At 38.0% G+C, this 27,025-nt stretch overlaps 12 protein-coding genes across 12 annotated transcripts; 7 read left to right on the top strand and 5 right to left on the bottom strand.

Moving 5' to 3' along the window:
- Positions 1–108: 108 nt before the first annotated feature.
- Positions 109–1,705, bottom strand: RHIMIDRAFT_199772 (Tcp11-domain-containing protein; the record flags this gene model as incomplete). Its single annotated transcript, XM_023606408.1, has 2 exons — positions 109–1,164; positions 1,229–1,705. 2 exons carry the CDS (start codon positions 1,703–1,705, stop codon positions 109–111), a joined length of 1,533 nt encoding a protein of 510 aa, XP_023468249.1.
- A 2,324-nt stretch (positions 1,706–4,029) lies between these two features.
- RHIMIDRAFT_249494 (uncharacterized protein) lies at positions 4,030–5,556 on the bottom strand (the record flags this gene model as incomplete). The annotated part of the gene is made up of 5 exons (XM_023610629.1): positions 4,030–4,186; positions 4,236–4,357; positions 4,414–4,832; positions 4,882–4,944; positions 5,070–5,556. 5 exons carry the CDS (start codon positions 5,554–5,556, stop codon positions 4,030–4,032), a joined length of 1,248 nt encoding a protein of 415 aa, XP_023468248.1.
- A 2,505-nt stretch (positions 5,557–8,061) lies between these two features.
- On the top strand, positions 8,062–9,001 carry RHIMIDRAFT_249493 (uncharacterized protein; the record flags this gene model as incomplete). The annotated part of the gene is made up of 4 exons (XM_023610628.1): positions 8,062–8,139; positions 8,277–8,385; positions 8,417–8,914; positions 8,958–9,001. 4 exons carry the CDS (start codon positions 8,062–8,064, stop codon positions 8,999–9,001), a joined length of 729 nt encoding a protein of 242 aa, XP_023468247.1.
- A 1,612-nt stretch (positions 9,002–10,613) lies between these two features.
- Positions 10,614–10,994, top strand: RHIMIDRAFT_249492 (uncharacterized protein; the record flags this gene model as incomplete). Its single annotated transcript, XM_023610627.1, has 1 exon — positions 10,614–10,994. One exon carries the CDS (start codon positions 10,614–10,616, stop codon positions 10,992–10,994), a length of 381 nt encoding a protein of 126 aa, XP_023468246.1.
- A 1,429-nt stretch (positions 10,995–12,423) lies between these two features.
- Positions 12,424–14,604, top strand: RHIMIDRAFT_286968 (P-loop containing nucleoside triphosphate hydrolase protein; the record flags this gene model as incomplete). The annotated part of the gene is made up of 9 exons (XM_023613428.1): positions 12,424–12,439; positions 12,508–12,539; positions 12,595–12,851; positions 12,904–13,205; positions 13,256–13,455; positions 13,510–13,934; positions 13,990–14,145; positions 14,201–14,331; positions 14,381–14,604. 9 exons carry the CDS (start codon positions 12,424–12,426, stop codon positions 14,602–14,604), a joined length of 1,743 nt encoding a protein of 580 aa, XP_023468245.1.
- Positions 14,341–16,301, bottom strand: RHIMIDRAFT_102634 (uncharacterized protein). The gene is made up of 3 exons (XM_023605135.1): positions 16,107–16,301; positions 15,096–16,012; positions 14,341–15,041 (listed from the first exon to the last, which is right to left on the bottom strand). The coding sequence occupies exons 1-3, from the start codon at positions 16,142–16,144 to the stop codon at positions 14,614–14,616; spliced, it is 1,383 nt and encodes a 460-aa protein (XP_023468244.1). The 5' UTR covers positions 16,145–16,301; the 3' UTR covers positions 14,341–14,613.
- On the bottom strand, positions 16,298–17,888 carry RHIMIDRAFT_212946 (phenylalanyl-tRNA synthetase). Its single transcript, XM_023607231.1, has 4 exons — positions 17,718–17,888; positions 16,601–17,664; positions 16,479–16,552; positions 16,298–16,430 (listed from the first exon to the last, which is right to left on the bottom strand). The coding sequence occupies exons 1-4, from the start codon at positions 17,848–17,850 to the stop codon at positions 16,346–16,348; spliced, it is 1,356 nt and encodes a 451-aa protein (XP_023468243.1). The 5' UTR covers positions 17,851–17,888; the 3' UTR covers positions 16,298–16,345.
- A 588-nt stretch (positions 17,889–18,476) lies between these two features.
- RHIMIDRAFT_200089 (Inositolphosphorylceramide-B hydroxylase) lies at positions 18,477–19,559 on the top strand (the record flags this gene model as incomplete). Its single annotated transcript, XM_023606431.1, has 2 exons — positions 18,477–19,201; positions 19,253–19,559. The coding sequence occupies 2 exons, from the start codon at positions 18,477–18,479 to the stop codon at positions 19,557–19,559; spliced, it is 1,032 nt and encodes a 343-aa protein (XP_023468242.1).
- Positions 19,560–19,835: 276 nt separating this feature from the next.
- Positions 19,836–20,633, bottom strand: RHIMIDRAFT_303989 (uncharacterized protein; the record flags this gene model as incomplete). The annotated part of the gene is made up of 1 exon (XM_023614435.1): positions 19,836–20,633. One exon carries the CDS (start codon positions 20,631–20,633, stop codon positions 19,911–19,913), a length of 723 nt encoding a protein of 240 aa, XP_023468241.1. The 3' UTR covers positions 19,836–19,910.
- A 921-nt stretch (positions 20,634–21,554) lies between these two features.
- Positions 21,555–22,348, top strand: RHIMIDRAFT_235308 (uncharacterized protein; the record flags this gene model as incomplete). The annotated part of the gene is made up of 3 exons (XM_023608334.1): positions 21,555–21,694; positions 21,771–22,002; positions 22,028–22,348. 3 exons carry the CDS (start codon positions 21,555–21,557, stop codon positions 22,346–22,348), a joined length of 693 nt encoding a protein of 230 aa, XP_023468240.1.
- A 2,025-nt stretch (positions 22,349–24,373) lies between these two features.
- On the top strand, positions 24,374–25,172 carry RHIMIDRAFT_303983 (uncharacterized protein; the record flags this gene model as incomplete). Its single annotated transcript, XM_023614434.1, has 2 exons — positions 24,374–24,806; positions 24,871–25,172. 2 exons carry the CDS (start codon positions 24,374–24,376, stop codon positions 25,170–25,172), a joined length of 735 nt encoding a protein of 244 aa, XP_023468239.1.
- A 521-nt stretch (positions 25,173–25,693) lies between these two features.
- On the top strand, positions 25,694–26,091 carry RHIMIDRAFT_275389 (uncharacterized protein; the record flags this gene model as incomplete). Its single annotated transcript, XM_023612547.1, has 1 exon — positions 25,694–26,091. A coding segment is annotated over one exon (398 nt), but the record flags the coding sequence as incomplete, so codon positions are not given.
- Positions 26,092–27,025: the final 934 nt, after the last annotated feature.

Genomic DNA, 27,025 nt, shown 5'->3' with positions numbered 1-27,025 from the left:
AAAAACTCCCCTTTGTTTCTCGTGTACATTTTAGGTAAATAAATAAAAACTATTATTTTTTCCCAGCATGATATTTTGGTTTGGGTAAAGAAAAGATTTATTATGAGCTTACTCTACGTGATCAGCCAAGGCATCGTGGATGATGGTATCATACCATGATGCATAAACCTGACGATGATGCTGAACAAGTTTAAGAATGCGCTGAGTGAGTGCTTGGAGATTACTACGTATGTGCTCTAATCCGTTACTAGTGATGACTGCGTCACTAACAAATTGTTTGTTCTGTATTGTGCTCTTGATGACAAGAGCCACACGGCGAGAAAGTAAAGAATAGACTGTGTCGTTGTGTGACAGTGTCTTGTCCACCATGTTTCGTATCATCTGTCGTCGTTCGGGACGCAGGTCGCCGACAGTCCGTTCAATTTCTGCAGCCAAATGTTCTACGGTCGTCGACTTATCCTTAAGCATGGTAAATAGCTTTACACCGAGCTCAGATAGGGCCTGAGAGCTTGCACTACCAAAGTTTCGTGCAAGCATGAGAAGGGCAGCCACCATCGTATTGGCTTGAAACTCGTTTTGGAACTCTTGCATGCGCCGGACGTCCAGGAAAAGTGTCTCGGGTAGTTTATCTCTTGTCAGAATCTGAGGTTGAGATAAAAGAGAGACAAACGCTTCTTCAAAGATTGCATCGTGTGTTGGTCTTGCACTATGTGCTTGCTGTACCTTTTCTGGGTTTCTTTGGGCTGCCACCTGGCGCAATCGCTCGCAGGACTCGTTAAGCCAGCCTTTGGTCTTAACAAGCGGAATCATGCCGCTACTGAGCATCTCGGCAAACTTTTCTCGCTCGTAGTCGATAGCGATAGGCATCAATGGGCGACGAAGGGCACGTAATCGGAAGTTAGCAAGATCTAGAGACATGTTGTCGAGCAAGTGGAAGATACGTTTAATCTGTTCGACAGGATCAGCATCAAGATGTCGTGCAGCCTCGATCTCCTTGTCACGCACGGGCGCACACATGCTAGCCATGGTGTCGAGTACATATTGAATCGTCTTTTGGATGTCAAATATATTTTGGTCGAGCTGTTGCTGAATGAAATCAAGATCAAGGCCTTGTTCTATGCGTTGGTACAAGGTTGTGCCTGGACGCACAAGTGATAAAAGACGCTAAGAATGATAAAAACAAATGATTGGTTCCATGAGCTCTTCATACAGTTTCTTTTTTCTTTACCTTTTGAATGTCTTGAACAAGAGGAGGTACACATGTTGTGATGTTGCCCTGTTCAATTTCCTCTCGTATCTTGTCAAAGAAAGCCCTTTCTGCTATTTCCTTGATACGCTGCTCCAACTCATTTTCATCATTGGGAAGGTAATGCTCCAGCCCAAAGTCAGGTTCCAGGATCAACTCATGTGCCAGTTGAAGATTGGTCAAATGAGACGGAGCGTAGCCACTAAGGATATCATTCAGCTGGTCCTTGTTGACCTGGCTCGTGCTGGACTGTTCTTCCAAGTCAGGGGTACGAGGCTTTACATTCTCTTGTTGCTTCCTTCTACCAGATGAGGTTGATGCTGTTACATGTTCTAATGCACGTTGAAGCCCTTCCAGTGCTGCAGTTCCACCAATTTTTTGGAGCTTATGCTTGATTTGATCCAGCTGCTGTTGGAGTTGATCACCAACCGATCTGTCGCCGTTTTGATGAGCAATCATGGTTTGTCGAAGGGTAGAGAGTTGAACATAGTAGGCAATCATGTTTTCTATCAATTGATCACGATCTCGTGATTTCCATGATTCAAACAGGATGTTATAGTCGTTCCAGGCTTCAACAAATGCAAGTCTCGCTGCTGTGGCTCCAGGACGACCATGGGCATTGAGCCAAGTTTCAAAGAGGTGAAGCATATGTTTAGCAGAGTCATGCAATTTCTTTTTTTTAAAAAAAAAATGAGTCTATGCAAATGATGACTAATACAAACTACTTACCTTTTCTTCCTCACTATCCAAATTCTGCAGAATTTCCTCTGGGCACATTAGCATCATGTAGGAAGTCAAAAGCACTCGTGCACGATGATGACTATCATTGTCTACCAACTTTAATGCAGTATTGAGTACCTTCGTAGTGACAACGATAACCTTGGGCTGATGAAGGAGCTGACTAAGTGCATTGAACTGCAGCCAAGTCTCTGGTGAAGAAGGTGAAGGCAGTTCCAATTCACGAAAGAGCTTGCGAATAACAGACCAGGATGAAGGCTTCTTCTTCTTGATCGGTTCAGATGATTCTTGACTAGTCGATGGTACGACGGCTGTAGTAGCTGACATAGTGGATGCAGTATGATTACTATTTACGGAAGAAGTGATTGCCGCCGTGTCTTTTGACTTGTGCTTTTTATATCTATTTAAATGAGCCAATCGCCTTGCTTCTGTCTTCTCGATTCTGTTTTCGAGTTCAGCCCTGCGTCTCTCTATGCAACAAATATATTATAAATCAATAATTTCTTATGCGATAAGCATTCAATTACCTTGCTCTTCCTTTGAGCGACGCTTATTCTGAAGAACTACTGTTTTGGCTCTTTCAACCACCTTCTTGGAGGCTGCTCTTCTTTGCTCGATACGTTGTTTTCGGTTAAGCTCAGCCAATTCCAAAGATTTCAAGAGTAAATTGTTTTGATGCTCACGAATCTTTTGCAGCTCTTGAGCGCGCTCCTTGACTCGACTAAAGTTTTCATTCATCTTATTTCTTCGTTCTTCTCGTAGCATATCACTACTCTTGACTTTTTCTTTTATATCCGATGTATTAAAGTTCCGATTCAACTTTTTCCCTATTGGGTGAGGCGTTCTAGAAGGTTTCTTGACCGCCAATTCAGCTTTTTTCTTCTTGTCCTTGGATTCCATTTAACACAAAAAGAAAAAGACCAAGAAAAAGAAAAGAGGAGAAGAAAGAAAAGGATAAAGAGCTTTACGAATTTAAATGAGCGCACTTTGCTGTTTTGATATGACCCGTGACTTTACACGTGCCTCTTATTTCTTTTTCTTGCTCCTATTGCGTACACACACCAACCCTTCTGATATTTACATTGTATGAAAATACGTGAAGTCTAAAAACACAAACAGTTGACCTGATGACATCCACCTGCTTTACACTTATGCTCGGCTCCTCGAGTCTTCAGGTTAATGTCTATAGTCAAGAAGTATAAAATCTCAATTTCTTTATCAAGGCACAAAGAAATGATTCCCAAAGATACAACAAAATACTTCTCTCGCAGTAAATCCAGTATCATTTTATAAAATGAATAACAAGATATTCATTATGAATCAGGAATCGTTACATTAAAAAAAAAAAGCTAACTTTTCTTGATGAACAACCAGTTCCCCAAACGATACTCATAATGTTGAAAACAACTCACCATTCGTAAAAGGCTTTGTTTTCATAATTTGGGTCATTGCCCTAATCGTAAGGCACGATAATTGCGCAATCTGTTGTTGATTCGCTCGAAACACTAGCGTATTAAGAATGCTCTCTTGTAATTATCCTAATATACTTCATCTTTGGTGTAAGATTGTATAAGGATGAACAATACACAAAGATTGACCATTAAATAGTGTTTATATACACCGCGTCATACTCAGCTCTCATTAACCATAGTTAATTCATGCAATCGTCCTGTTGCCGTACCTCAAGAAAAAGAATGATTTTCCATTACCATCCGTTGATCGTCTTTATAAAAAGAATGCCATAATATGTAATTCTTTCTCGTCCTCCTTTTTCAATTCAGGAATGTTCCTTCAGATAAATATGTCAATTACACAAGGAAAGATACCTTATTTACTGCCATTAGTTCAGAGATAGATCAAGGACACTTTCCAATCTTCAGATCGAAAAATTGGACCTTATCCTGGACTGTATATTCTATTTGAAAGAGAAGCTTCTATAATTCAGAAAAAAAAAAAATTTATTCATGTATCGTTTACATAGTGTTTTTGTGAGTTGAAACGATGTCTACAAATGATGTAATTTTATATAAATATATGTAGTTATCCTACGCATGATTTCTCTTTCTCAGCGTGGACATGGCCGAAGTATCTGTACTGGGTAATACTTGTTCATTGGTATCATCAGGGTGAGACATGGTATCCTTTTCGTCTTCTTCGACCCATTTCTTGAGAAGTGCCACTTGGAAATTACCCAAGAAAAGTCTATTATGCATTAATGACATGATGTATATATACAATACTATCTACTTACTGGCAGATATGATACATGAGCAAAGGAAGAGATAAGAGACCAACGATACCATAACTTGTATTGGCATATAGCACATTGATCAATGGGATACCCATTGACACTGTCTTGGTGGCTCCACAGTACTATTTAGGAAAAGTATGTCAAATCAGACTATTTTAATCAAGGCAAATTCTCTTACCATGATGGCCACTGTGTCCTTTCTACTAAAACGCCATTTTGAGACCCATTTGGGTTCATTTTTAGTGGGCCAAGGCAAACGAGCGATATAGATACAAGTAGCGCATCCAAAAAGATACATAAAGATGTCCACAAAGATAATAGCCACAATATCGACACCACTTGTCCTGTGGAACGCATCACTGGCCACACCATCACAAAAGACAGACCACACGAGACAGAGCAGCGCCAGACTGTTGATGATCGGAAATCGGCATTTGGCTGCAATGTATTTGATTTGTTTAGGGAATAAGAAACGAATGAACTGTCCAACTACCAGTGGTGCTAGCACAGTCAGTCCTAGTGTCTTGAGTACATTGACGTAATCAGGGTTTCCACGAGCAGTGCCTGGCTGAAACACGATTTCGTCATTTTGAAATGCTATTATACGCTGAGTGTGACAACATTATGATTTGCTAATATTATATACCTGTCATCAGTCCAGGTGAGACAAAGATACCAAGTACATTGCCTAATGCAGCATTGAACAGCGCTAACCAATGGGAATAATAACAAGCGGTTAATATAGTCAAGTACCCATATATACATGTCACATGCCTGCTCCATCATTTCCGTTTGCATTTCTAGTCATGACTACATTTGATGATACCGTGGTACTTGTCGCTAATGCGATCATCCAGCCCTTATAGACTGTATCAGACAAATTGGCGTGCACTGCAATAAAGAATCGCACGATGCCATACATCAGGAAGGGAAGCAAGATAAAGTTGATGACTTGAACAACCAAATGGAGTCGCCAGCGAAGAATTGTTCTCAGCATCACACTCACTTCTAATCCTAGTCCTGACAGTAAGAAGATCACAATGACCGCTCCCCATTTGACAGTATACTGAGCTTGGATCGAACCGTTAGCTTTTCCGACCTGAGGAAAGGCCCATGCAAGTCCAATGACAATACCAAGGCCTAACAGGAACCAGTAACGTAAAAAAATAGAATAGGCAGTCGATTTAAACTTTTGAAACGCAGTTTTTTTGGGAGGGTCGTTATGAACTACGTCAGGTATGTTTATGCTGGAAGATGAAGGCGTTGAGTTCTCTTTCTTGGCCGTGCTTTCATGTACTTGAATAGTCTCTGTCGTTGACATGGAAACCTGTTCTAAAATAAAAATAAAAAACCAAAAAAAAAAAAAGAAAAAGCTCATAGATCAGCTTCTCGGATAAAGTTTTTATACAACCTCTTTTTTTCTGTTTGTGTGTTCTTAATTGAATATCCGATTGTCTAAAAAAGGGCCATCTTTGATACAAGGATATCACAGTAAGGGAACACTGTCCCTCTGTGCGTGGTCTTACTTGTGCCTTTTTCAATGAAACCATTGCCGAGAGATGATTGGGAGGAGCTAATTTATATATATTGTTAAAGACATCTTTTGATGTAAGCCACTATCTCGTCTATATTTATTTGTCCCTGTTATGCATTCAACATGAAAGTATGCACTTGGTGCATAATTTCTTACATTGAAAGAGAGAGAGAGATCATGACATGCATCGGTTGTCTTACTGTTAAACTTTATCAAGATATCGTTTTACTAAATACCTGTGTAAGGCATTGTAACAAGTGCTGGAATCACAACGTGCATAAACATATGATGAATAGATAAACAAACGTATAATTAAACAGGGGCACACACATCCATTTAGAAATGCGTTTAATTATACTAATATCTTTATTTAATACTCTCCCCTGAATAAAGCATCTCCTTTCCTTGTCAAAAGATATATATAATAGTCATTCTCGCTTGAAGAATTGTGCTCATATTCGAGGCAACATGTATACCACATTAGAACTAGTCTATAAATAGTTGATCAAATCGAATTAGAAGAAGAGAGGACGGCCTTCATCGCTTAATTGGGAACTAATTGGTGAAACAATATACTATGAAAATACGTTTATGTTACCTTTAGGCTATTTCTTTAGTGCGTAGATTTATAGATAAACGGAACTCTAGTAATGTAGACTAGCTAAATCAAAAATGAGGAGTTATCACTTGGTTATATTCTATATTGAATAAGGATCAGTAAAGGATGATCTGTGGCGGTAACTAAAGTTCAGTAACATTGATCGACATTGTCCAACCCATTTGTACAGTCAGTCCGGAAAATGGCGAACACATTAGCGAAACAAATATGAAGATCTATGACCTGTGATACCACAGCCCCGTTTACCTTTCTGGCTTATGCAAATAGTGTTTCTCTTACGTAGAGAATGATTTATTTATTTAGATACGAACTTATTAGCTTTCTAACCAAAGGCTTAGTAGTGTTGCTTTAAAAGCTATCAAATTGATTCGTATGATAAAGAATGATCCTTTGTAGCGTTCATCAACCTTTCTAGTTTGATAAACATGATTGATTAGGACTTTACTTCCGACAGAAATTTGCAGGACAGTGATCTTGTGTGCCCCAGACGTCTCATGATCACATTTCTGTGTTTCTCTGATTCACTCAGACATCACTGATTTATGCCTAGTACGAATTTGTAATCTTCATCAATGGCCTACTCTTTGGCTTTCTCAAGCTTAAATGTAGGTTTCAACCTGTTATAGTTTTGACATTCATTTGATTATCTGCTGAATACGCACAACTCTTTAGGATGTGCTCTAATTTATGCTTAAGCAATACTGAGCGTAATCAATATACAAAAACCATGGTTCATCGTTTGCCGCATAATTTCTTGACAATAGTGCGTCTGGTTAGTCTCACAAACGTTTCGCTAAGCATGGTTATTTGATGAAGAGAAGTGAAGGGGCCATCTTTTTTCAATGCCGTTGATCCGTCTATAATAGTTAACAAGCACTAAAATGAAGGTGTTTCCGTATCCTGATGTAACACTAAAGAACCCAAATCTCATACACAGCGGCTCATCGATCGACTAGGTAAGACTGACATTGGTGGATGATGGCCTACTTGGACAATATTGAACTTATTGAGATAGTCTACAAGTATACGTTCAGCAACTTTTCATATATTATTCCAACGTACACTGCAATGATGTAGCTGTAGCTCGTAATAACCTAACAGACGTGCTTTCACGATAAGCCTATCACTTTCATGAACTAGAAATATCTTTTCATTAATCCTTAGCGTTTTAAGAGCTATCTCACTATTAACATTATTCGCTTATAATAATAAAGAGTGTTTGGAAATATTATTGAGATCTGTTAGTGTTTTGGTTGAATTACAATTAGAAGTTTAAAAAAGTCTGTCTAGACAGAATGTTTTCTGTCAACAGCATTAAAAGCGGGGCAAGTGTGACTTTTTATTTCTGCTGCTGACTGCAATAGCAAATAAACTCCGCGCGTTCTTTTGTGTGGTAGCTTTAAAGTTACTAAGATTTTAGTAGCCATATCGGATATTGAAAATTACTTTGATATATTACTCTGGATCATCTTAAAAGGTACAATCAACTTATTGCAAAGCTATTCGAATCAAATAACAATGTACAAATACACAATTTTTAACCGACGTAAACAATGGATAATCGCGAAATTAATAGGAACGTAGTGTTTGCAATAAATAAAAAGTCTTGTTTATGAAATTGTTGTCAGCTTGATGTTTACTTGATCTTTTTACAATTAATCAATAAAGTCACGATGTTTTCAAAACCACTGTGGACGCTGAATATTTTCCAGAATCAAATTGTGCTATCTTCTTTCGCTCAAATAATGAAGGTATGTACAATTGATGGAGGTTTAAAGGTCAAGAAGCTTAATTTTTCGATGGTAACATGCCTAATTTTAAAGCAAAATAAAAAAGCAAGTTCACAGCGTTTACTTATACGTCTGCTCCAGTACTTGATAAACGAAAGTTGACTGAGGAAGAACCATCAATTACCAAACAAACAAAGATTTATCGTAATAACGGCCCACAATACAGAAAATACTTTGATGATTCTATGCGAAGCTTTCTTAATAACAGTATTATTAACATAATACAAAAAAAAAAGAGCATCATTAGAAAGTGAGTTAAGAAAGCTTCAAGCGAAGCTTGAAGAATCAACAAGTTTGCTAAGGGGAATGATTTCAAAGGCAGCAGATTTAGCAGGTCTAGAAAGAAGTGTAATGACTGATTACATGGACAAAAATGGCGAAAAAAGAAATCATCTGCTGTGGATGGACTTTGTGAAAGGAAATTTTGAAACTACCGCAGAAAATCTGAAAGAAAGAAACCTGGCTTTTCTACCAGAAGCGTCGTCATCAAAAAAGGAATCAACTATCACCCCAGAAGAATACGAATATAGAACTTGCTCTATATCTTTAAAAAGAATAAGAAAAGACTTGTCTATAGACATTACAGATATAATAGACAATAAAATGAAAGAATCAACTATCAAATTAAGCGACTACTGCTGTAGATTCTTTTCTATTATACAAATGATGGCCTTGACAATAAAAACCATATATTTATTACAAGAAATGGCCAAATGGTGCTACAAGAGACGCAAAGGTATGACATCCGAAAAATACTGCCTCCCAAGTTTGTTGAACAGGATCAGATGGCGTCAATATTGCCAGCTTTGCCTCTGTTAACTGAAGCAATAAAATTTCATTCATAAGAGCTTTCTTTGCTCTTTACAGAGCAACACCTAAATTTGATACATTCTTATTACTTTGGAGCGAAAGGCCCAAACCAAAAAAATCTGGAAAAATATCCTGTCGAGAGCGTCATGTTCAAAGAATTAAACATTACAAAAGGTTCATATCATCAGAAAGAACTCCACAGTGAGGAAATGTCGATAACTTTGACCTCTATAGTCACAAACATTAAGAATATGTGGAGTGATGATACCATATTTAAAAGCTTCTAGATCATCTTTTGAATGTTTTATTAAAATTACACTTGGCTAAAAACAGGGCTGCAGAATACAGCGAATATATCAAAAATATCAAAGAGAAATCAAAACCGACAACAGTAGCAGCATCATCAGTAAGCAATTCTTTTTCTACAAATGACCACAAACGACACGTTCTTCGCTCAGAATACAAAAAGCTCAGTACATTAGAACGTAAATTAGAGAATCTTGATGATGAAGATAAAAGGCAACATTATGAAAGAAGAATAACACGAGGCCATGATAGAATAACGTACATCAAAAGTTTACCAAAGAAAATAGTTTCGGTAGGATCTCGTACAAAAACAAAAGGAATAGAAAATTAATTACTTATTTATGTAGTCTGATGCTAGTGACGTATCAGCGAATGAAGCCAGCAAGAAATATAAAAACGATGCCAGTAAAAGCCGTCTGTCTTGTTTAAAATCAGTTGCAAAATATCTTCTTTTTTCATCTTGCACAGATGTCACTAGAAATGACATCCAACGAGAGCTGCCAGATGCCACTGAAAAAGAGCTACAAACTCTGTCGTTAATAGCTCAAACATTGCAGCCTTACATCCTTGATAAACAAAACCACTTTGTTGTAGCGCGTTAAATTCCCCTTTGTATCCTTGCAAACGACATTCTGTGAGCGACAGAATACGTAAAATTTACTCGTCAGCTCTTTTCTCTACCATACCTCTCGTACTTGAATGCCTTACAAGTCAATGCACCATCCTTATATCAAACGATGACATCAGGTTCGGATGCATTGCTTATCTCGGATTTTAACTAAAAGGCAATCGGTTCGATCGAATATGCTCAATCTAACAAGGACACATTATTCTGTTCCATCTTTGATATGAACGAAATCACAAATACCTGCAATTCATATAAATTAGCTCACAACATGCAGATTCTACCAGGGTTAAAGACCGCAAGAATTCTAGGAACTACAACAAAAGAACATTCTGACCTTTCTTTGAAGAAATCACTGTCGTATATGCAGAAGATAGTCCAAGACCTGAATGTCGTAGAACAACATCAGAAGGGGCTTGCCATTCTACAAGCCGAAATCATTAATTCACAGTAAGAGCTTAACAAAGTCTAAGCTACACTAGAAAAGCTGCAAAAATCTGATCAGGAAGTTGCCCTTGGTGCTAAGATCGAGCAACTTAAAGATAGATGTAAAATTCTGCTGACGAGAGATGAACTGGAAAGTACGTGGCACAGTATGAAATGCTTGAAAGAGGAACGAAATCAGTATCGCATAGAGATAATTAAATGCCGCAGTCTCATATCAAGCTTAAAACAGGACTTATATTGCAAAAGAATGGCTGTTCAATTTGATAAGGAGATTCAGGAACAAGTGAAAAGAAGTGGACAAGACAAAAATGATGATCCAATCAAAATCAACCCCCAAACAACTGGTGTCTTCAATGCTACAGATTGCCTGATTGATAATGTGAACGATTTGTCTTTCTCCGGTACTGATAATGGATTAGTAACCTTGTCGACAAGCGTGCTTTTCACTTCTCAACGCTTCCAATTCTATATTCAACTGTACAATCGTTATCACGTCTTGCAAGAACCTGGCGTTGATATAAAAGAAGAAGAAACAGTTTTCTTGGACATATCACAGTCAAAAACTATCAATGCGAATGAAATTGATATAAATTGTATGCACAGGAAGAATAGAAAGCATCTAGAGTAGTTAAAGAAAAAGCCATCTCAGGAAAAAGATGTTTATACTTTAGAAGCCAAGTTAGAGAAAGTATCCTTCTCCGCTAGCAACAATGTTGAAGAATTTCAGCAGAATTATCGTGTTCATGAGGATTGCTCGAAAAAGCTGAGAAGTTTTAGCAGTTCAAACAGAGCCAACAGGTTATGAAGCTTCGAGATTTAGAAAAAAAAGTACTTGGGCAAGAGAACAGCACAAAAGCGAAAGTTCTTGGCCAAAGCTAACACTGGTGCTGATAAAAAGCAGCTGCTTATGTTCATTGGGGATCGTGGCACTGGTGTCGGATCACGTATCAAAGGGTTTCACAGATACGGAGGTAGGTGAAAGGAGTAGCTGCACGGCAAGCATGTCAATGTGTGCATTACAAATGAACATATGGCATCACAAACATGTATATATTGCTATCAGAAGTCTTGCCATCCAAAAGCTATGTTGACAAAGAATAAACGAGTGTCACAAGAAATCAAGGGCGCATTAATGTGCGTGAATCCAAAATGTGTGGCTGTAAAGTCTGGGAAATCAGCCAAGTCCCAAGATGCGCTGTCTTCGCTGGCAATCGGTTTGCCTGGTTTGATTCGGTGTTTGATAGGCTCTCCTCTTCCACCATCTGCCCAACCTTAAATCAGTCAATTCAACACTGATACCCTCAACAAGCTTTCATGGTCCTTCGTTCCTGCAAGAGGTCACTTGCCGATCACGGTGTGCTCATGCGATAATAAGATTCATTTTTAAGCTTCATTCGATATTCTAATTTGGTCTTTCTTATAGGTTGTTCCTTGTGAAGGGTAATAGTATTTTTAAATTTGTAAAATTATGTGACTTACATTTATTCCTGCATATTTAGGCTTTTCGTCTTTTGCGTGCTACGATTTTCTTTTTCTCGCTTTTTCTTTGCTTTGCTTATTAGTTCAATGTCAAGTTCGTACAATCGAGACCGATCACCTTCAAGAAGAAATGATTCAGATAGATACAGTAGAAGCGACTACAGAAGTAGTAGAGACAGAGACAGTAGATCGAGAAGATCAGATCGGGATGATACAAGACAAAGAGACGATAATCGCCGCGATACCAACGGTGACAATAGGCCACGTCATGAGCAACGTAAAAAGGAAGAACCACAGGAAGAAGATATCAAGATGAATTCACCTGAACCTGTCAAAAAGAAAACGCCCATTTCAATCGAAGAATTGCTAAAGAAAAAAGAGCAGGAACAAAAAGAAACAGAAAAGGTAGTTTTGTGGATTGCATAAAAAAAAAAAGAAAACACTAAACAATATAGTATAGCCTAAATTTTTGACCAAGGAAGAAAGAGCGAAACTTGCTTTGGAAAAGCGTCAAAAAGAAGTTGAAGAGAAACGAAGAAAACAGGAAGAGGAGCGCAGAGCAAGAGAAAACTTTGATCATGCAGCAGAAGATGAGTATAGGAGACTGAGCCAACGTAGACCCGATAATAAAAGACGAGAAGAGGAAAATGACAATGATGCAGATCTTACCGAAAAAGAAAAGCAAGCGATAAGAGTAAAATAAACAAGAAAAATAGGTATGAGTGAATTTAAATAACACATGTTGTTAGGAACGCTATTTTGGTGGTGAACGCAAAAAGAGAAAGATTCGTAGGATGAATGAGAAAAAGTTTGTGTTTGATTGGGATGCAGGAGAAGATACATCCTATGATTTTAACCCCTTATATGCCAATAAGCACAATGCTCAAATGTTTGGTCGCGGTCATATTGCCGGTATTGACGAAAAAGAGCAAAAGAAGCAACAATCTGAATTTTATGAAAGACTATTGAAAGAGCGTAGAACTACTGAAGAAATGGATAGAGCTAGGTTAGTGTCTCTTGCTGACCATTTTTTCTATTGTTCTAATATTCTACTATAGCGAACTTGAGCAAATTTCCCTTAGAAAGGAAGCCAAGGTCAAATGGGACGAACGTCATTGGACTGAAAAGCCTTTGGATCAAATGAGAGAAAGAGACTGGCGTATCTTCAAAGAAGACTTTAATATTACAACAAGAGGTGGTAATATACCTCATCCTATTCGTTCATGGGATGAATCTGGACTTCCAGAGAAGATACAGCAGATCATTAAAGAAATTGGATACAAAGATCCCACTCCTATTCAGAGACAAGCCATTCCTATTGCTATACAAAATCGTGATCTCATCGGTATTGCAGAGACAGGTAAAACAATATTAATAGTGTGATTCATGTATTGAACTGTTGGACTATAGGTTCTGGTAAAACTGCATCCTTTGTTATTCCACTTCTTGTATATATATCCGAATTACCAAAAATGTCAGAGGAAAACATGTCTGATGGTCCTTATGCATTGATTCTGGCACCCACTCGTGAATTAGCACAGCAGATTGAGCAGGAAACATTAAAGTTTGCTACTCCCATGGGATTTAACTGTGTATCCATTATTGGTGGTGTAAGCATAATCAATATTAAGCACATCAGGACAAAGACTAACGGTAATGGATAGCATGATATTGTAGAGCAAGCATTTAGTATGCGTAGTGGTGCAGAAATTGTTATTGCTACGCCAGGCCGTTTAAAAGACTGTTTGGAAAGAAGAATTTTAGTATTGAATCAATGTACCTATGTGGTAATGGATGAAGCTGATCGTATGATCGACATGGGTTTTGAAGGAGATGTCAACTTTATTTTGGACGCATTGCCTGTCTCCAACATGAAGCCTGAGGGCGATGATAACATGCAAGTAGATCTTCCTCAAGGACGCAAGTATAGACAAACTACTATGTTTTCCGCTACTATGCCTGCTGCGGTAGAGCGTTTGGCTAGAAAATACTTGAGAAGAGAAGCTGTGGTCACAATTGGTGTGGTTGGCCAAGCAGTCGAAACTGTAGAACAGCGTGTTGAAATGATTAATGACGATGCCAAAAAGACGTATGTTGTTTGTATCTTTCTTTATTGTAAACTAATCGTTTGTTTCTTTTTGTAGCTCTCGTCTTTTGGAAATTATCAACTCTGGCAAGTTTGCAGCTCCTATTATCGTTTTCCTCAACTCCAAAAAGGGTGTGGATACGGTTGCAAATGTATTGAAAAAGCAAGGACACTTTGCGGTTACTTTGCATGGCGGCAAATCACAGGAACAAAGGTAAAGAAAAGAAAAAGAAAAAGCAATTACTTTAGTATATTAACTCGCAATGCAGAGAACATGCACTAGCTCAGGTTAAGAGTGGTAAAGCAAACGTATTAGTTGCTACCGATGTTGCTGGTCGTGGTATTGATATTAAGAATCTTTCACTTGTTGTCAACTATGACATGGCCAAGAACATTGAAGGTATGAACGTTCCGTTTCTGTATGTGTATTTATTCTAATGTTACTATAGATTACACCCATCGTATCGGTCGTACGGGTCGTGCTGGTAAATCTGGTGTTGCCATTACCTTTTTATCAAGTAGGGACTCTGAAGTTATGTATGATCTTCGTCAGATGCTTGCCAAGTCAAGCATTTCAAGAGTACCTCATGAGTTAGCCATACATCCGGACGCACAAACCAAGCCGGGAACGGTTAAAACAAAGAGAAAGCACGAAGAAACTTTATTCCAATAAAGAGCTATATCAAAAAAAATTGTACAATTCATCTACAGGTGGACTAAATCCCAAGTTTGAATTCTGTAAGCTGCTAAGCATGTCTTCGTCAAACGAGCTATTAATACTATCAAATAAATCAAATTCTTCTAGTAACGGCTCATCCTTATTTTCTTCAAACAGAGGAGCAATTGGTGTATTTTCGTTCAATGGCGTAGTCATTATGTCATTCAAAGGTGTGGTTACTGCCACATCCTGCATAGGTGTCGCTGAGGTATCGTTTTGTTGTGATATATTTGTATTTACTGTGCTTTGACTCTGTTGGCTCTGCTGACTCTGCAGTTCATCCTCCTCTTTAGTATATGGACCATTATTTTTACACCTTTCCAAATGATACGTGAGGCCATTTCGATTCTTGTATTTTTTATTACATGGTTCACAGAGAAAGTATCGTTTACCTAAAAAGATATTAGCTTTTTTGTTTTGATTTTGGTTTTGGTTATTTTTTTTACCATCAGGTGTGATGACCGTAGGAGCGTCCAAGATTGTTCTTTTTCTGGGGGTATTAGGTGTCTTTGCCGGTGTACGTGGTGAGTTTGCCATGGCATATGGTGACTTTACAGGTGTACGGTTAAGCTTCTGTATTGACTTAGGTGTTTTGTTTTTCTTTTTAGATGGTTGCTGTTGTTGCACTTGTTGCTGTGGCCTCGTAGGGGAAACGAGTAGATCATTTCCTGTGATAGATGGTAATGATGGTACGCTGAGATCCTTGGCGAGTGACTGATATACTTGATTGTTCTTTCCTGTTGACAGGTTTCTTCCATTGCCTATGACTGAGAGAACTGATTTTGTTCGTTTGGGTGATAATGATATTCTATACGAGTATCTTAGTTTGTTAGGCAACACTCGATCTTGTGCAAATAGGGTATAGAGTTCGTCGTTTGGGTTCATATTGGTCATCATTTTGAATTTTCCTTGTATGAGACGAACTTTTAAAAGATTGCTAAGCGCAGTAATATTATCGTGACTAAGGTCTCCCAGTGATGGCGAACTTGGCCACAATCCCTTGCAAGTACTGAATAGTTGATGTTGTTCTTCTTGTTGATTATTCGGAGGTGTCTTCGCAGATTGTAGTTTCATACGTTTTAATCGCTCAGCTGTTAATGTACAAGGTGAAGCAGCTTCTATTTCTGGAGATTGTCTTTTTAGATTCTTGTGATTGTCATGTAGTGGCAAGTTTTCTTTATCATTTGGAGTGTGATGTGGATGGTGAATGGCGTAAAAGTCATTTTTTAAGGGGGTTGATGATAATGAGTATCTTTTCTTTTCCATGATATCATTTGATGCATTCATTATATCATTATTTGTCAAGTATGGATCTGATTTGTTTTCAAGTGGTGACAATATGGTTGAAGGTATATTGAAATCGCTATTTTATAAATAAATAAATAAAAAGAGAGAGCAATTTTATATGCTTTTGTATGAATATTTAATCTGATGTTATTTATATATCTTTATATTACTTTGTTGAAGGTGATAGAAAGTCAAACTGTAAATCCATCTGCTTAATGATTGAATCAAAAGGAAAGAAAAGAGAAAAGAAAGAGAAAAGGGAGGTCAAAGGTCATTCCTATTGCTTTAAATAAAACTTTGAGCCAATTAAATTCCGTATCGCGTCATTAGGACACCATGGTGGACATTGTAAAAGCGTGTTTTTTTTTTTTTTTTTTTTTTTTTTTTGTCAGACGGGTCTTTTTTTTTTTTATCTCAGTTCAACTCTGCATTCCTTTTGGACAACTTGACGTACTCTCTCTTGTATTTCATTAATCTCTTCATTTGTTACATTTCTATAATAAAGAGAGTGAATAAGTATTCAACAAGTATAAGGCTTTTACCTGTCCATGGATCTATAATTGATACGATAGCATAAACTGCGTCTTTTAGTCTTGGGATGAACAAAGTCATCAATCTACAAGAAGGTCAATGACTGAATATTGCCATAATAAATAAAACTTACCAAGCACACATTTTCAACAATATCACCAGCAATGCCTCTTACTAACTCACAAAAGTCATTCTCATTCCATTGTCCTTCAGGCAACCAAAATGATATATCTTTTATACATGGTGGATATTTGGAGAATGGCACAAACTTATTAATCTTTCCAGGAGTAAACTGTTCAATGAATCGACTATCCTCTGACCAAAACAATCGAATGTCTGGTATACCAAACAGTACCATGGCCAATCTTTCTAGACCCATACCAAATGCCCACCCTATCTTATCATTCAATCCTGCTTGATTCATGATCTTTTGATTTACAACACCACAACCAAGTACTTCTAACCATTCTCCTTTATACAAGATCTCTACTTCCCAACTGGGGCTTGTGAATGGAAAGTAAGCATCAATCCATCTGACCTTCAAGTCAGGCTCATCAGCAAATAAATTACGTATCATTGAATTGATTGAGTGTTTTAAGTGAGCAGATATCAAATCCACTGATTCCGAACGATGGCATTCCTGAATTGGGTTCTCTGGCTTGATGATTGTATCATCCACTAATTCAATGTTGGGTGTCTCTTTACTCTGAATAAGTGCAAGTTCATTCGTTAGCTTTTTGACATCGTTATCCACATAAAAAAATCCTTCAATCTGATGAAATACAGGATAGTGAGATGAATCAATCTCGTCTCGACGATAGACATCACCACTAATCAAGAATTTACTCTCTCCCGAAGCTAAACCGTCAAGCTGATGTGCTGATGTATGAGCTCGAAGCACGGTATCCTTGTTGAAATAGTAGTTGTCTGACTTGCTTCGACTAGGATGATCCTGAGGGATATACAAATCATCAAAGTTTTGTTTGGTCGTCACAATAGGACTTATATCGTTGAACGTTTTGAAATCTTTAAAGTTGGCTTCAATCAATTGACGAATGATTGAAATAGGATTCTGTGGTTGTAAGTGTAACTTTCTATGAATTTTCGAAAGTACAGTCGGTGTGACATTGGTCCAGTCATCACGAACGAGTCTTTTACCGTCCACGATGGTTTCTTCATTAGTGATTATAAAGTTATCTATTATTCTTTCTTGGTGAGATTATAAGAGAGAGAAAGAAATACATGTATACCTGATGTTGTCTTTGTAGAATGTAGCCCTCTATTATATACAGCGTATGTGCCAGCATAAGTGCTTTTAGAAAGTTGATTGATTTTGCCTATTCGAATTACTGTTCGAAGCATGTTTGACAGGTCAAAAACCATTTAAATTGCCAGGCACCTTATTTTTACCGTCTGCTGAGATTAAATATATGACAATGAGATTTGTTCTTTTACAGCGACTATCTTTACAGGGCTCTTAGGAGATCTGTTTGATAAATTGTTTTTTAGATCTTGTCAAAAGCACTATTAAGAAGCTACTATAGAGACTTCAATCTATTCTGTAAAGAAGATCTACATGCCTCAAGGCTTTTAGAGACTGTGCAACGTAAAATTGCAAATCGTCCACTCTTGCATAAAGCAACCATTGTTAAGAACAGAAAATAGTCATAGTTTATAATAGCAGACTACTTTGCTTCCTATATAGTTTTGGTAAAATGATCTGTTTAGACTATTGAGTACTTTTTAGCCTGTGTGAAATTGCTTTGATTTCCATAAAAGGAAACGCATGTAGATTTGCCCCTTTCCCCTTCTATAAACTGTAAAGGGAATATTGACAGTTGTATTAAATATTACATGTATAGAGATTATCTGACATATTGAGGGTGAAATAGAGTAGCATAGAGTACATATTCAGCCTCACTTAAACTTTATTTTCCTTGACGGTCATTAAAAGAGCAATAAAGGTCAGTTCATTGTTTTTTAAGCCTCTCCCCTTCTTTCCTTGATCAATGAGCATAACTTTTAAAAGAGACGAAGTTAAAAAACATTCTACAAGTGATTCTTGCTGGGTTATTGTCAATAACAAGGTTTACGATGTCACTTCATTCTTGCAAGATCATCCAGGGGGAAGCGAATATATATTGGAATTTGCTGGCAAAGACATCACTTCCATTATGAAGGATAGTGTCTATCATACTCATTCAGACGCAGCTTATGATGTGCTTACGGAATATTATATTGGAGAAGTTGTTAAAGATGACCATGTCCAAGAACGAAATGTCATCAAGCAAGCAGTCAATGCGAATAAAATAGGATCTCAGAGGGATCAGGAGTTTTTAGATCTTCGTAAGCCTTTATTTTCACAGCTATGGAACGCAACCTATTCAAAAGAATATTACCTTGAGCAAGTACATCGACCAAGATACACACCTTATACTGTACCTTATTTTGATAATCCCTATTTGGATATGCTGTCTAAAACAAACTGGTTTATTGTTCCAGTGCTATGGTTACCATTTGTCGCCTTTCAGCTATGGAAATCCCTAAACTGTGCATATAGCTCAGTTCAAGTTACCTCTCAAGGTTTCTCTATCGGCATCTTATTTTGGACTTTGTTAGAGTACGTCTTGCATAGATTTCTATTTCATCTGGATAAACTTTTACCGGATCATCCAATCGCCCTATTGGTTCATTTCACCTTGCATGGTATACACCATCATATGCCTATGGACAGGTATTTTCTAAAAAGTTATAAACAAAACTCTGACTGACACGCTTATCCTAGGCTACGCTTAGTGATGCCTCCTATATTGACAATAATCCTGAGTATACCTGTCTTTCAGCTTGCTCATGGACTATTTCATCCTCCTCTTGCATACTCATTTGTGGCAGGTGCCTTCTTTGGCTATGTCTGTTACGACATGATCCATTATTACCTTCATCATGCCAAAGTACTCAAGATTTACTTTAGAGAACTTAAAAGGTATCATATTGCCCACCACTACAAGAATTTTGATAGTGGATTTGGAATTACTTCTAAACTATGGGATTATGTCTTTGGTACTGTTTTATACCTGGATGAAAGCAAATAACACTGCTTCTTTCTTTCTCTCGATTCTTACAATAAATGTATTATATCCGCTCACACTACAGAAAGACAATATAATGCGCCTGATCTATATTTGGTGTCATCAATCATGTTATCCACGATTGAGTAATATTTCTCTTTCAAAAAAAAGAAACACTCATTAGATGTTATTGTAGTCAGCTGTTGAATGATGATTTCTAAGATGGATTTGCTCATGATACACATATACCTTTTGTCAAAACGATGTTGCAAGAAAAAAAAATCATTCAAGGTCAAAGGTATTCTCTCTAGAATTACCTGAGGCCGTCGAATAAATACAAAGAAAAATAACATATATGCTTCTTCAGAGATAGATTTAGTCGAAACTAGACTCAGCATCATGAAATACGTTGTCATCGGCAGGAACTGGTAGAACTGAGCTGGTGAAGTCTACGAGGGACAGCTGCTCACGGCGATAGTGTTGCTCAAAAACGGCTGAGAAGGACCAATTACCCAGAGTGATTATGTCGTTGATATCTACATCAGCATGGAGCGCAGCTGAGGAGGATAAAGACCGTAAATTAATACGTGGTTCATCGGAAGAAAATCGCAGCAAGCGGCGTAACCAGGTATTGATGGTGATGGTCACCATCTGCGTCGTGTCGTTGGTGTTAACAAAGAAAGAAGAGACCCTGGGAGGAGGTACCAAAAGGTACAGACGATACTGTAAGGACTTGAACGTGGCCACGGGACATAACTCACGGACGTAATGACTGTACACCTGAAAAGGCTTGACGATGCGCTGGCCTCCATGTTTTTCTTTTGGTGCAATAACTTGAAGGAAGAGAAAATGTCGACCGGAGTCCGTTTTGATAGCAGCAGTAGAAAAGTCAGTCCTGTGGAACTCAGAAGGATGTAAAAAGGCAGTCATACCAAGGAGAAAAGAGAGCTTCTTTTGGAGGTGAACAATAGGAGTGGAAGGGCTGTCTATGTCAATTCGGCGTAGTTCCAGGAGGGTCGACCGAAGGTTGATAGCCGGTCGATGAATTTGTTTGGGTGGTGCCTGAGTTTTGAGCGACTTGATAAGAGCATTCACCATTTCGCTTGCTAGTAGAGATGCCGGATTCTAATGGAGGTACGTTACAGAAGAGCGGAAGAGGCAAATGGTGAAGTGATGGTAGCCTCGAGCTTCAAACATTTCTTCTAAGAAATTAGTGAGGTGTGTTTCGGTAAAGGTTGTGAGAGGGACATTATGTGAAATGGCCCATTCGGCAAAAAGCATATATATTATTCTCTCTTGTGTTTGTCCTCTGGTCTAAATAGTAAAAGAAATAGCAGTTGACTCATTCTACCATTACAGCTCTATTTCTTTTTTGAATTCTGCTGCTTCTACTATTATATGCTGCTTTTAATGACTTCCAGTTATTGTAATTCATGAAAAAACTATTTTCTCTTCCTTGCTTATAACAATTATTCCAACTCATCCTACCAGTTAATTTTGACATAAAGTTTTCCACAAGTTTCATTATCCATGCATACAATTCTAGTTTGGTAGCTTGGTATTGAAAGATCGCTGACATCAAGTGTATCTTCAATGAGAGTGATTTCCCTGCGCTGGTTACTAAATTTTCTTTCCTGCGAATTGAAAAAGTGTTCACAATCCAAGGCATACTGAAGAAGTTTGTCCATTGAATCACTATTTTTTGTGGGGAAACACTACATGCATCAGAAAATACACCAAAAGATAGACTAATTCTACGGGCGCTGCCTCTACCCATTACCTATGATGTCTTTCAACAAAACATTTGAATGTGCGGTGCCACGCTAAGCATGACTTTATAAAGTTACCGACCTGTTTTGTTTCTTTTCAAGAAATAGAAAAAAAAGAAATCAAAAAAGACCACTTATGATAAATTCGTACTTACACTATTTAGCCTATTTTCTGGTGCATGTAGACTTCGTGGGTGAGCTGTCAACTACTCAGAACGGCAACAGGTGGTTGCTTACGGCTGTTGATTACATGACAAACTGGTCAATTGCTTGTGCTGTACCGGAGGCTACTGCAGAGGCGGTTGCAGACTTTTTGTATGAAGAAATCGTAATGCGATTTGACTATCCTAACGAGTTTTATACCGACCGCGGTGCGAGCTTCTTATCCAAGTTAGTGGCTAACTACAGCAAACCGATCAATATTACTCACAAGATGACGCCTGCTTTTCATCCTCTTTGCTGCAAGAATTCGAAAACACAGGTCTGCTGGCTTTTCTCCCCTCTATCTGATGTATTGTTGTGAACCTCGTCTGCCTGGGGATGAGTTGCGCCCTTATTTAGCGACAAGACTTGCTCAAGATCCTCGCACAATTGCAGAGTTTACCGCTCGTGAGCGGGAATTGCTAGGTCAAGTACGTGCTGCTGCTCAAAAACGTATGGAAGCTGTTTTCAAAGGTGACAAGCGCAAGTGGAATGCGGTAATCAAGAAACTGAATTTCGAAGTGGGTGACCATGTCTGGACTGGAGTACAGCTGGATGGGCCCTTTCACAGTGGCTGCCAAGAATGATGTCACTAACATCTATAAACTTGTTTCCGTTGGTGGTGAACCCTACCTATCTTATGTACACATCGATCGTTTAAAAGAAGTTAAGGTTGAATATATTAATACCCTTTGGTACAATCCCACTGTATCTCATGCTGTTTGTCGCGCTGGTGTAGGCCATTCTGCTCCAACTACTGATTCTTTGGCTACCTCTGATACATCTTTGTCGGCTCCTACTGTCCGTGTGACCCCTTCTGCTGGTTCTGCTCGTGTTGATTAGAGGCGATCAGCAATCTTAGAAGGGAGTGATGTCGTGCCTAAAAAGCGCAATTTCCTCCGACAGTTCCGGCCTGAGCCAAGCAGCACGGCCTGCACTTGAAAACCTTGACCCTGAAGACCCTGAAGCCCAAGAATCGTTTGAGATCTCACTCCTTCCCTTTTGGGATGAACGCCGTTCGTGGAACCAAGTTCTTGGTGCAACTCTCAAAGCCCTCTCTGGTAGAATCCCGCTTGTAGGTAGTGGCTCTATATCTTCTTTTTAAAGAACACTGCCGAATCCTTAAAACATATAAAAACGCTCATGTCTTTTATTAAATACAGCCTTTTCAGAGAATAAAGTCGCATTTTTGCAATTTTTATAATACTATTTATACAAAAAAGCGACAAGACAACGCGACATCTCTTTCTGGGAATGGTATAAAAGTTATCAATTTATATTCTTATTTTCTGTTGTACTATTGGTTGGCTTTATCGTTTACTACGGCAATTCAACCGCAAGATTTTCTTACTTCTATAGACCTTCAAGACGTCTTTCGCAATATTCTCATTCATCAAGCATCCAGAAAATACCTGCAATTCCAGTGGGAGAATCGGATTTTTCGCTTCAAGACACTTCCATTCGGCCTTGCGCTCAGTCCCCTGGTGATTACAAAGATGCTTCGCCCTCTTCTTCGTTGGGCTCGCAGAAAAGGGATTCGTATTTCAGCGTACCTGGACGACCTCATTGTAATCATCAAGACCAAAGGCCGTACAGTACAACACACACAACTACTCTCCAAATTGAGAGAACTGGAGTTTCTAATCAAAGAATCGAAATCTCGCCTTATTCCTACGCAGATACTCGATCGCCTGGGCTTCGCCGTTAACACAAAGAATATGACGCTGTCGGTACCTACTTCCAAGTGCAGATGCACACGCAGCGAAGCGCAGCGTCTTCTAAATCGGGGGACTTGCGCAGTCAAGACTCTGGCAGCCTTTATCGGCAAAGCTCAAGCAGTAACACCCGCCGTTTTTCCTGCAATACTCAAGGCTCGCAACTTACTGGCTCTGAAGGACCAATTACTACATCAAGAGAAGCCATGATCATCAACAGTCACTCTGACTCCTCCTGCGTGCCTGGATCCGGAATGGTGGGTCAGTCATCTACAACGCTGGGATGGTGATGTGTTTGATGAGATAATCATTATAATAACTCGAGTATAATCTTACAGTAGAGCATACATTCTATTTTACATTCCTCTATCGCATCTGATAAGAGTAACTTATAATAATAGCTATAGTAACTACTAAATTTCACTTGTCGCGTTTCTAAATTTAGCCTACCGTGTTTTGGATTTTTACTTGTCGCATTTGGGAAATTTACTCGTCGCATCTGGAAATTTTGCTTGGCGCAGTTGACATCTTGCAACAAGTACTACCAAACTCTACAGCAATATCAATCGCAAACTTCCTATTTGCTAATATTTATACCAAACCAAGAGACTTCTTAACACAATTGGCCTCGTTATCAAGCTCCATTTGATATTTATTGCATTTTATCATATACTGTCCCATCAAATACTCAATCTGGGTAGAAGTTCTGTCTTATTATTATCTCTGCATATACTTTGAATCGGAACATCTCTACCTTTCCTTACTATTACAAAATTTTCCTCCTCTTCGGGATGGTAATCTGTCTCGATTTCTTACCATTCTATACACGACACACTGGCAAATTTTGTTGGCCTATTGGAGATTATATTTTGGCAACACTCTTTTTACTCCATCCAAAATCACATCAGCAGCGATCTCAGTAACTTCAAGCACATTGAGTCGCCCCTCTGACCTGGAAGATTAAGTGATCATTTCCTCTCCGTGTTGTATTTGTGTCTTTAAATAGGCATGTCATCCCTCAAGTTTCCGTTCTCTTAATTCATGAATGCATAACTCTACAATACAATACCTTAATATGTGACCATTTTGATTTTTAAAATAAAACAAAAAAAAAAAGACATCCTTTGTACATCTTTATTATTTATTTTTGTAAATGGTAGATCTAAATGAAAAGATCAAGCTCCCCAGCAAACCTCATTTCGAGTACTTCAACAGCAATCCACCTCGCTTATGGGACTTTGAATCCTTCAAAAAATACAAAACAGCGCAAGCAGTTCATCTACCGCGCAATAAAAAAATCAGAGCAAATTATGAAGAGGCAATCCAGAATATCGTGAATCTTTCTTATATCAGTAGCGAAATGAAAGACTATTTGGACGCATTATTAAACCCAGAAGTAATACTAAATGAATATTATAAGCTAACATGGAGTATTAATTTACTTTCCTTTATGCAGAGCGATAAAAAAAATAAAGAAAATAATGCAGTGGTGAACCAATATATCAACTATAAGAATGTTGTACTGCGAGGATCCACTAATGACAATATCAACGTGCATATTCACACGATCAAAAGAAGAAGACATAGTAAGTTAAATATAAAAATTATCTGCAATTAAGCATTAATTGAACTATATTATTCCGTATATAGATGATGAGGAAGAGGATCACAGTGGTGGCGATAACGGTCCAGACGATGATGACTATATTGGTGTGGATTCTCCTCAGCCAGGTTCTCCCTCACGCGCGGCGGAGGTTGAAGTGGAAGAACATGATTCGTTCCTTACGGACGAGACAGACCACACGTACCAAACTGAAGTTTCTAATTATTATGCTGAAGTATTGACAACCAGAAAATACATTATGACAATGAAGGAGGTCAACATGAATGAATCAAATACACAAGAAGAGTATACTTATGATTGTAGTAGCTCCTTGTCTGAGAGATTGTAAATTTTCATGAATGCGTTAACTGACTATATTTATTCACTTTTTTAAACAGGGCGATTTCTGCGATTAATGAAAATATCATTTTACCTGAAATATATGAATTTACACCCACCCCATTGGATGATCAGGAATATAGTAGAATAAAGGAGTGGCGTATGGTACAGTAAAACCAGGGATTCTTAAATATTATATATCTTCGCTAATCTTAGGTGTTTATTGATTTAGGAAGTAAAAAAGAGCCGGTTATACTATCCACCCGTTGCATCTACACCCGGTCAGCTGCACCTTAACACCTTTCTTTGTAATATGACAGACAGGATCATAAATGAAAAACAGAGTCCACACAAAAAGAGTGAAATTGGGTTCACAATAGATAACGTATCACCTTTATTCAAATATCTCTTCCCTGCGAATGGTGTATTATCTTGTAGATGGTCAGTAAGCATTTTTGAACATTAACAAACTACGTGAGAGGATAAAGTTGACGAAATTATATTTAATACTATTAAAGGGAAAAATCCTCAATGCTACCTACCAGCACAGCCTCGAAAGGGGTCCGAACGGATTTCATCTTACTTGCAAACGACCAAGAAGTTGGTTGTGGGGAGATCAAGCCTCCCGGTACCACCCCCCAGTTGGTCAATGAGGATCGGGTCCGAACAGCAGAAACACTTAAAAGACAACTGCATGGCCGAATCATGAAGAGCAAAGACCAAAAGGAATTTGTGACTTTTGGTATGGTATTCAACGGATTCGATATTGAGTTATATCTTATGGCATTCGACGTTGAAGGCACCCCACCTTATCAGCTTTATAAAATTGACATCTTAAAACTCCCCAGCTCGCCTGCATCATATACCAGTATCGAAGAAACTATTGAAAATCTATTAAGTTTCAAGGTAAAGTGCTCAATTTATATAGGGTAAGAAATGTACGGCTAATTATAATTATTTTAACACATCGTCGCTAGCCTTTAATTATGTCAAGCTTAGCTGAAGAAGCAGACATTTTAAAGCCCTATATCTATTATGATTATATCCACTTGTTTCAACCAACCCTCGCATTCGTAAATGAATGAGAATATTGCAGGCCTTTTCAATATACGTGACCATCCAATGTATCATCTTCTATAGCAAACTTCAAAGTTTTTTAAGAGAAATAAACGATATTCCAACCTTCAACGTAAAATTGTACAAACCTTTTTACTCCATGAATACTATATTAATATAATATGTAAATTTGCAACCTTCTATATATAGCATCAACATCATACATAACCTTCAATAAAATTATTTTAATAAAAGAAATACATTTATATATTCAAACCCTATTTTAAACAAGTAAATGCTTTACTACTTCTCAATAATTTGAGGCGGGCTTCTTGTTTCAATATGCTCGAAAGAAATGATTATTTAGAGTGAATACAAGACATTATGAGAGAATTGTAGCATGATTCTCTTATAGGATTGTGTACCTCTTCAGTCGTAAACAGCGTTCTTCGAAGTGTATCAATATTAATAAAAGATAGATGTGCATAATGTAATCTAGGATCAGATGATATTTGATCGGTATGTAGAGCAAATTTTTTTAGCTGTAGAAGCTGGTTGTATAAATGGTCAGACAAATCGTTCATAACTCGACATTCAAGTAACTCTAAACGCTTCATACCAGAAATGACGAGCCCATTTTCTTCTACTTTCAAGTAAATGTCAACATTGGCTATAGTAAACGATATCAATGAAGTAGGTAGCTCTTTTACTGTTTTATAAGAGGATAAAACTATGACGTGTATGAAAAAAATAATTGGCGCATATTAAAAAAAGTATTTACGCAAAGGTTAAAAATAAAATACGTGC

The sequence above is a fragment of the Rhizopus microsporus genome (assembly GCF_002708625.1).
Source record: "Rhizopus microsporus ATCC 52813 unplaced genomic scaffold scaffold_4, whole genome shotgun sequence".
Taxonomy (NCBI): Eukaryota; Fungi; Mucoromycota; class Mucoromycetes; order Mucorales; family Rhizopodaceae; genus Rhizopus; species Rhizopus microsporus.
This window is presented reverse-complemented; position numbering and strand designations above follow the sequence as displayed.

Bases quoted from the DNA above. Each gene is read 5' to 3' on its own strand.
- RHIMIDRAFT_102634 (XM_023605135.1), bottom strand. From the start codon at position 16,144: ATGGATTTACAGTTTGACTTTCTATCACCTTCAACAAA. The intron at 16,013-16,106 runs GTAATATAAAGA...TTTATAAAATAG, and splicing joins TTTCTATCACCTTCAACAAA to CGATTTCAATATACCTTCAA. The intron at 15,042-15,095 runs GTAAAAAAAATA...ATATCTTTTTAG, and splicing joins TACGGTCATCACACCTGATG to GTAAACGATACTTTCTCTGT.
- RHIMIDRAFT_212946 (XM_023607231.1), bottom strand. From the start codon at position 17,850: ATGGTTTTTGACCTGTCAAACATGCTTCGAACAGTAATTCGAATAGGC. The intron at 16,553-16,600 runs GTAAGTTTTATT...ACCTTCTTGTAG, and splicing joins TTGTTGAAAATGTGTGCTTG to ATTGATGACTTTGTTCATCC. The intron at 16,431-16,478 runs GTAAAAGCCTTA...TCTTTATTATAG, and splicing joins AATTATAGATCCATGGACAG to AAATGTAACAAATGAAGAGA.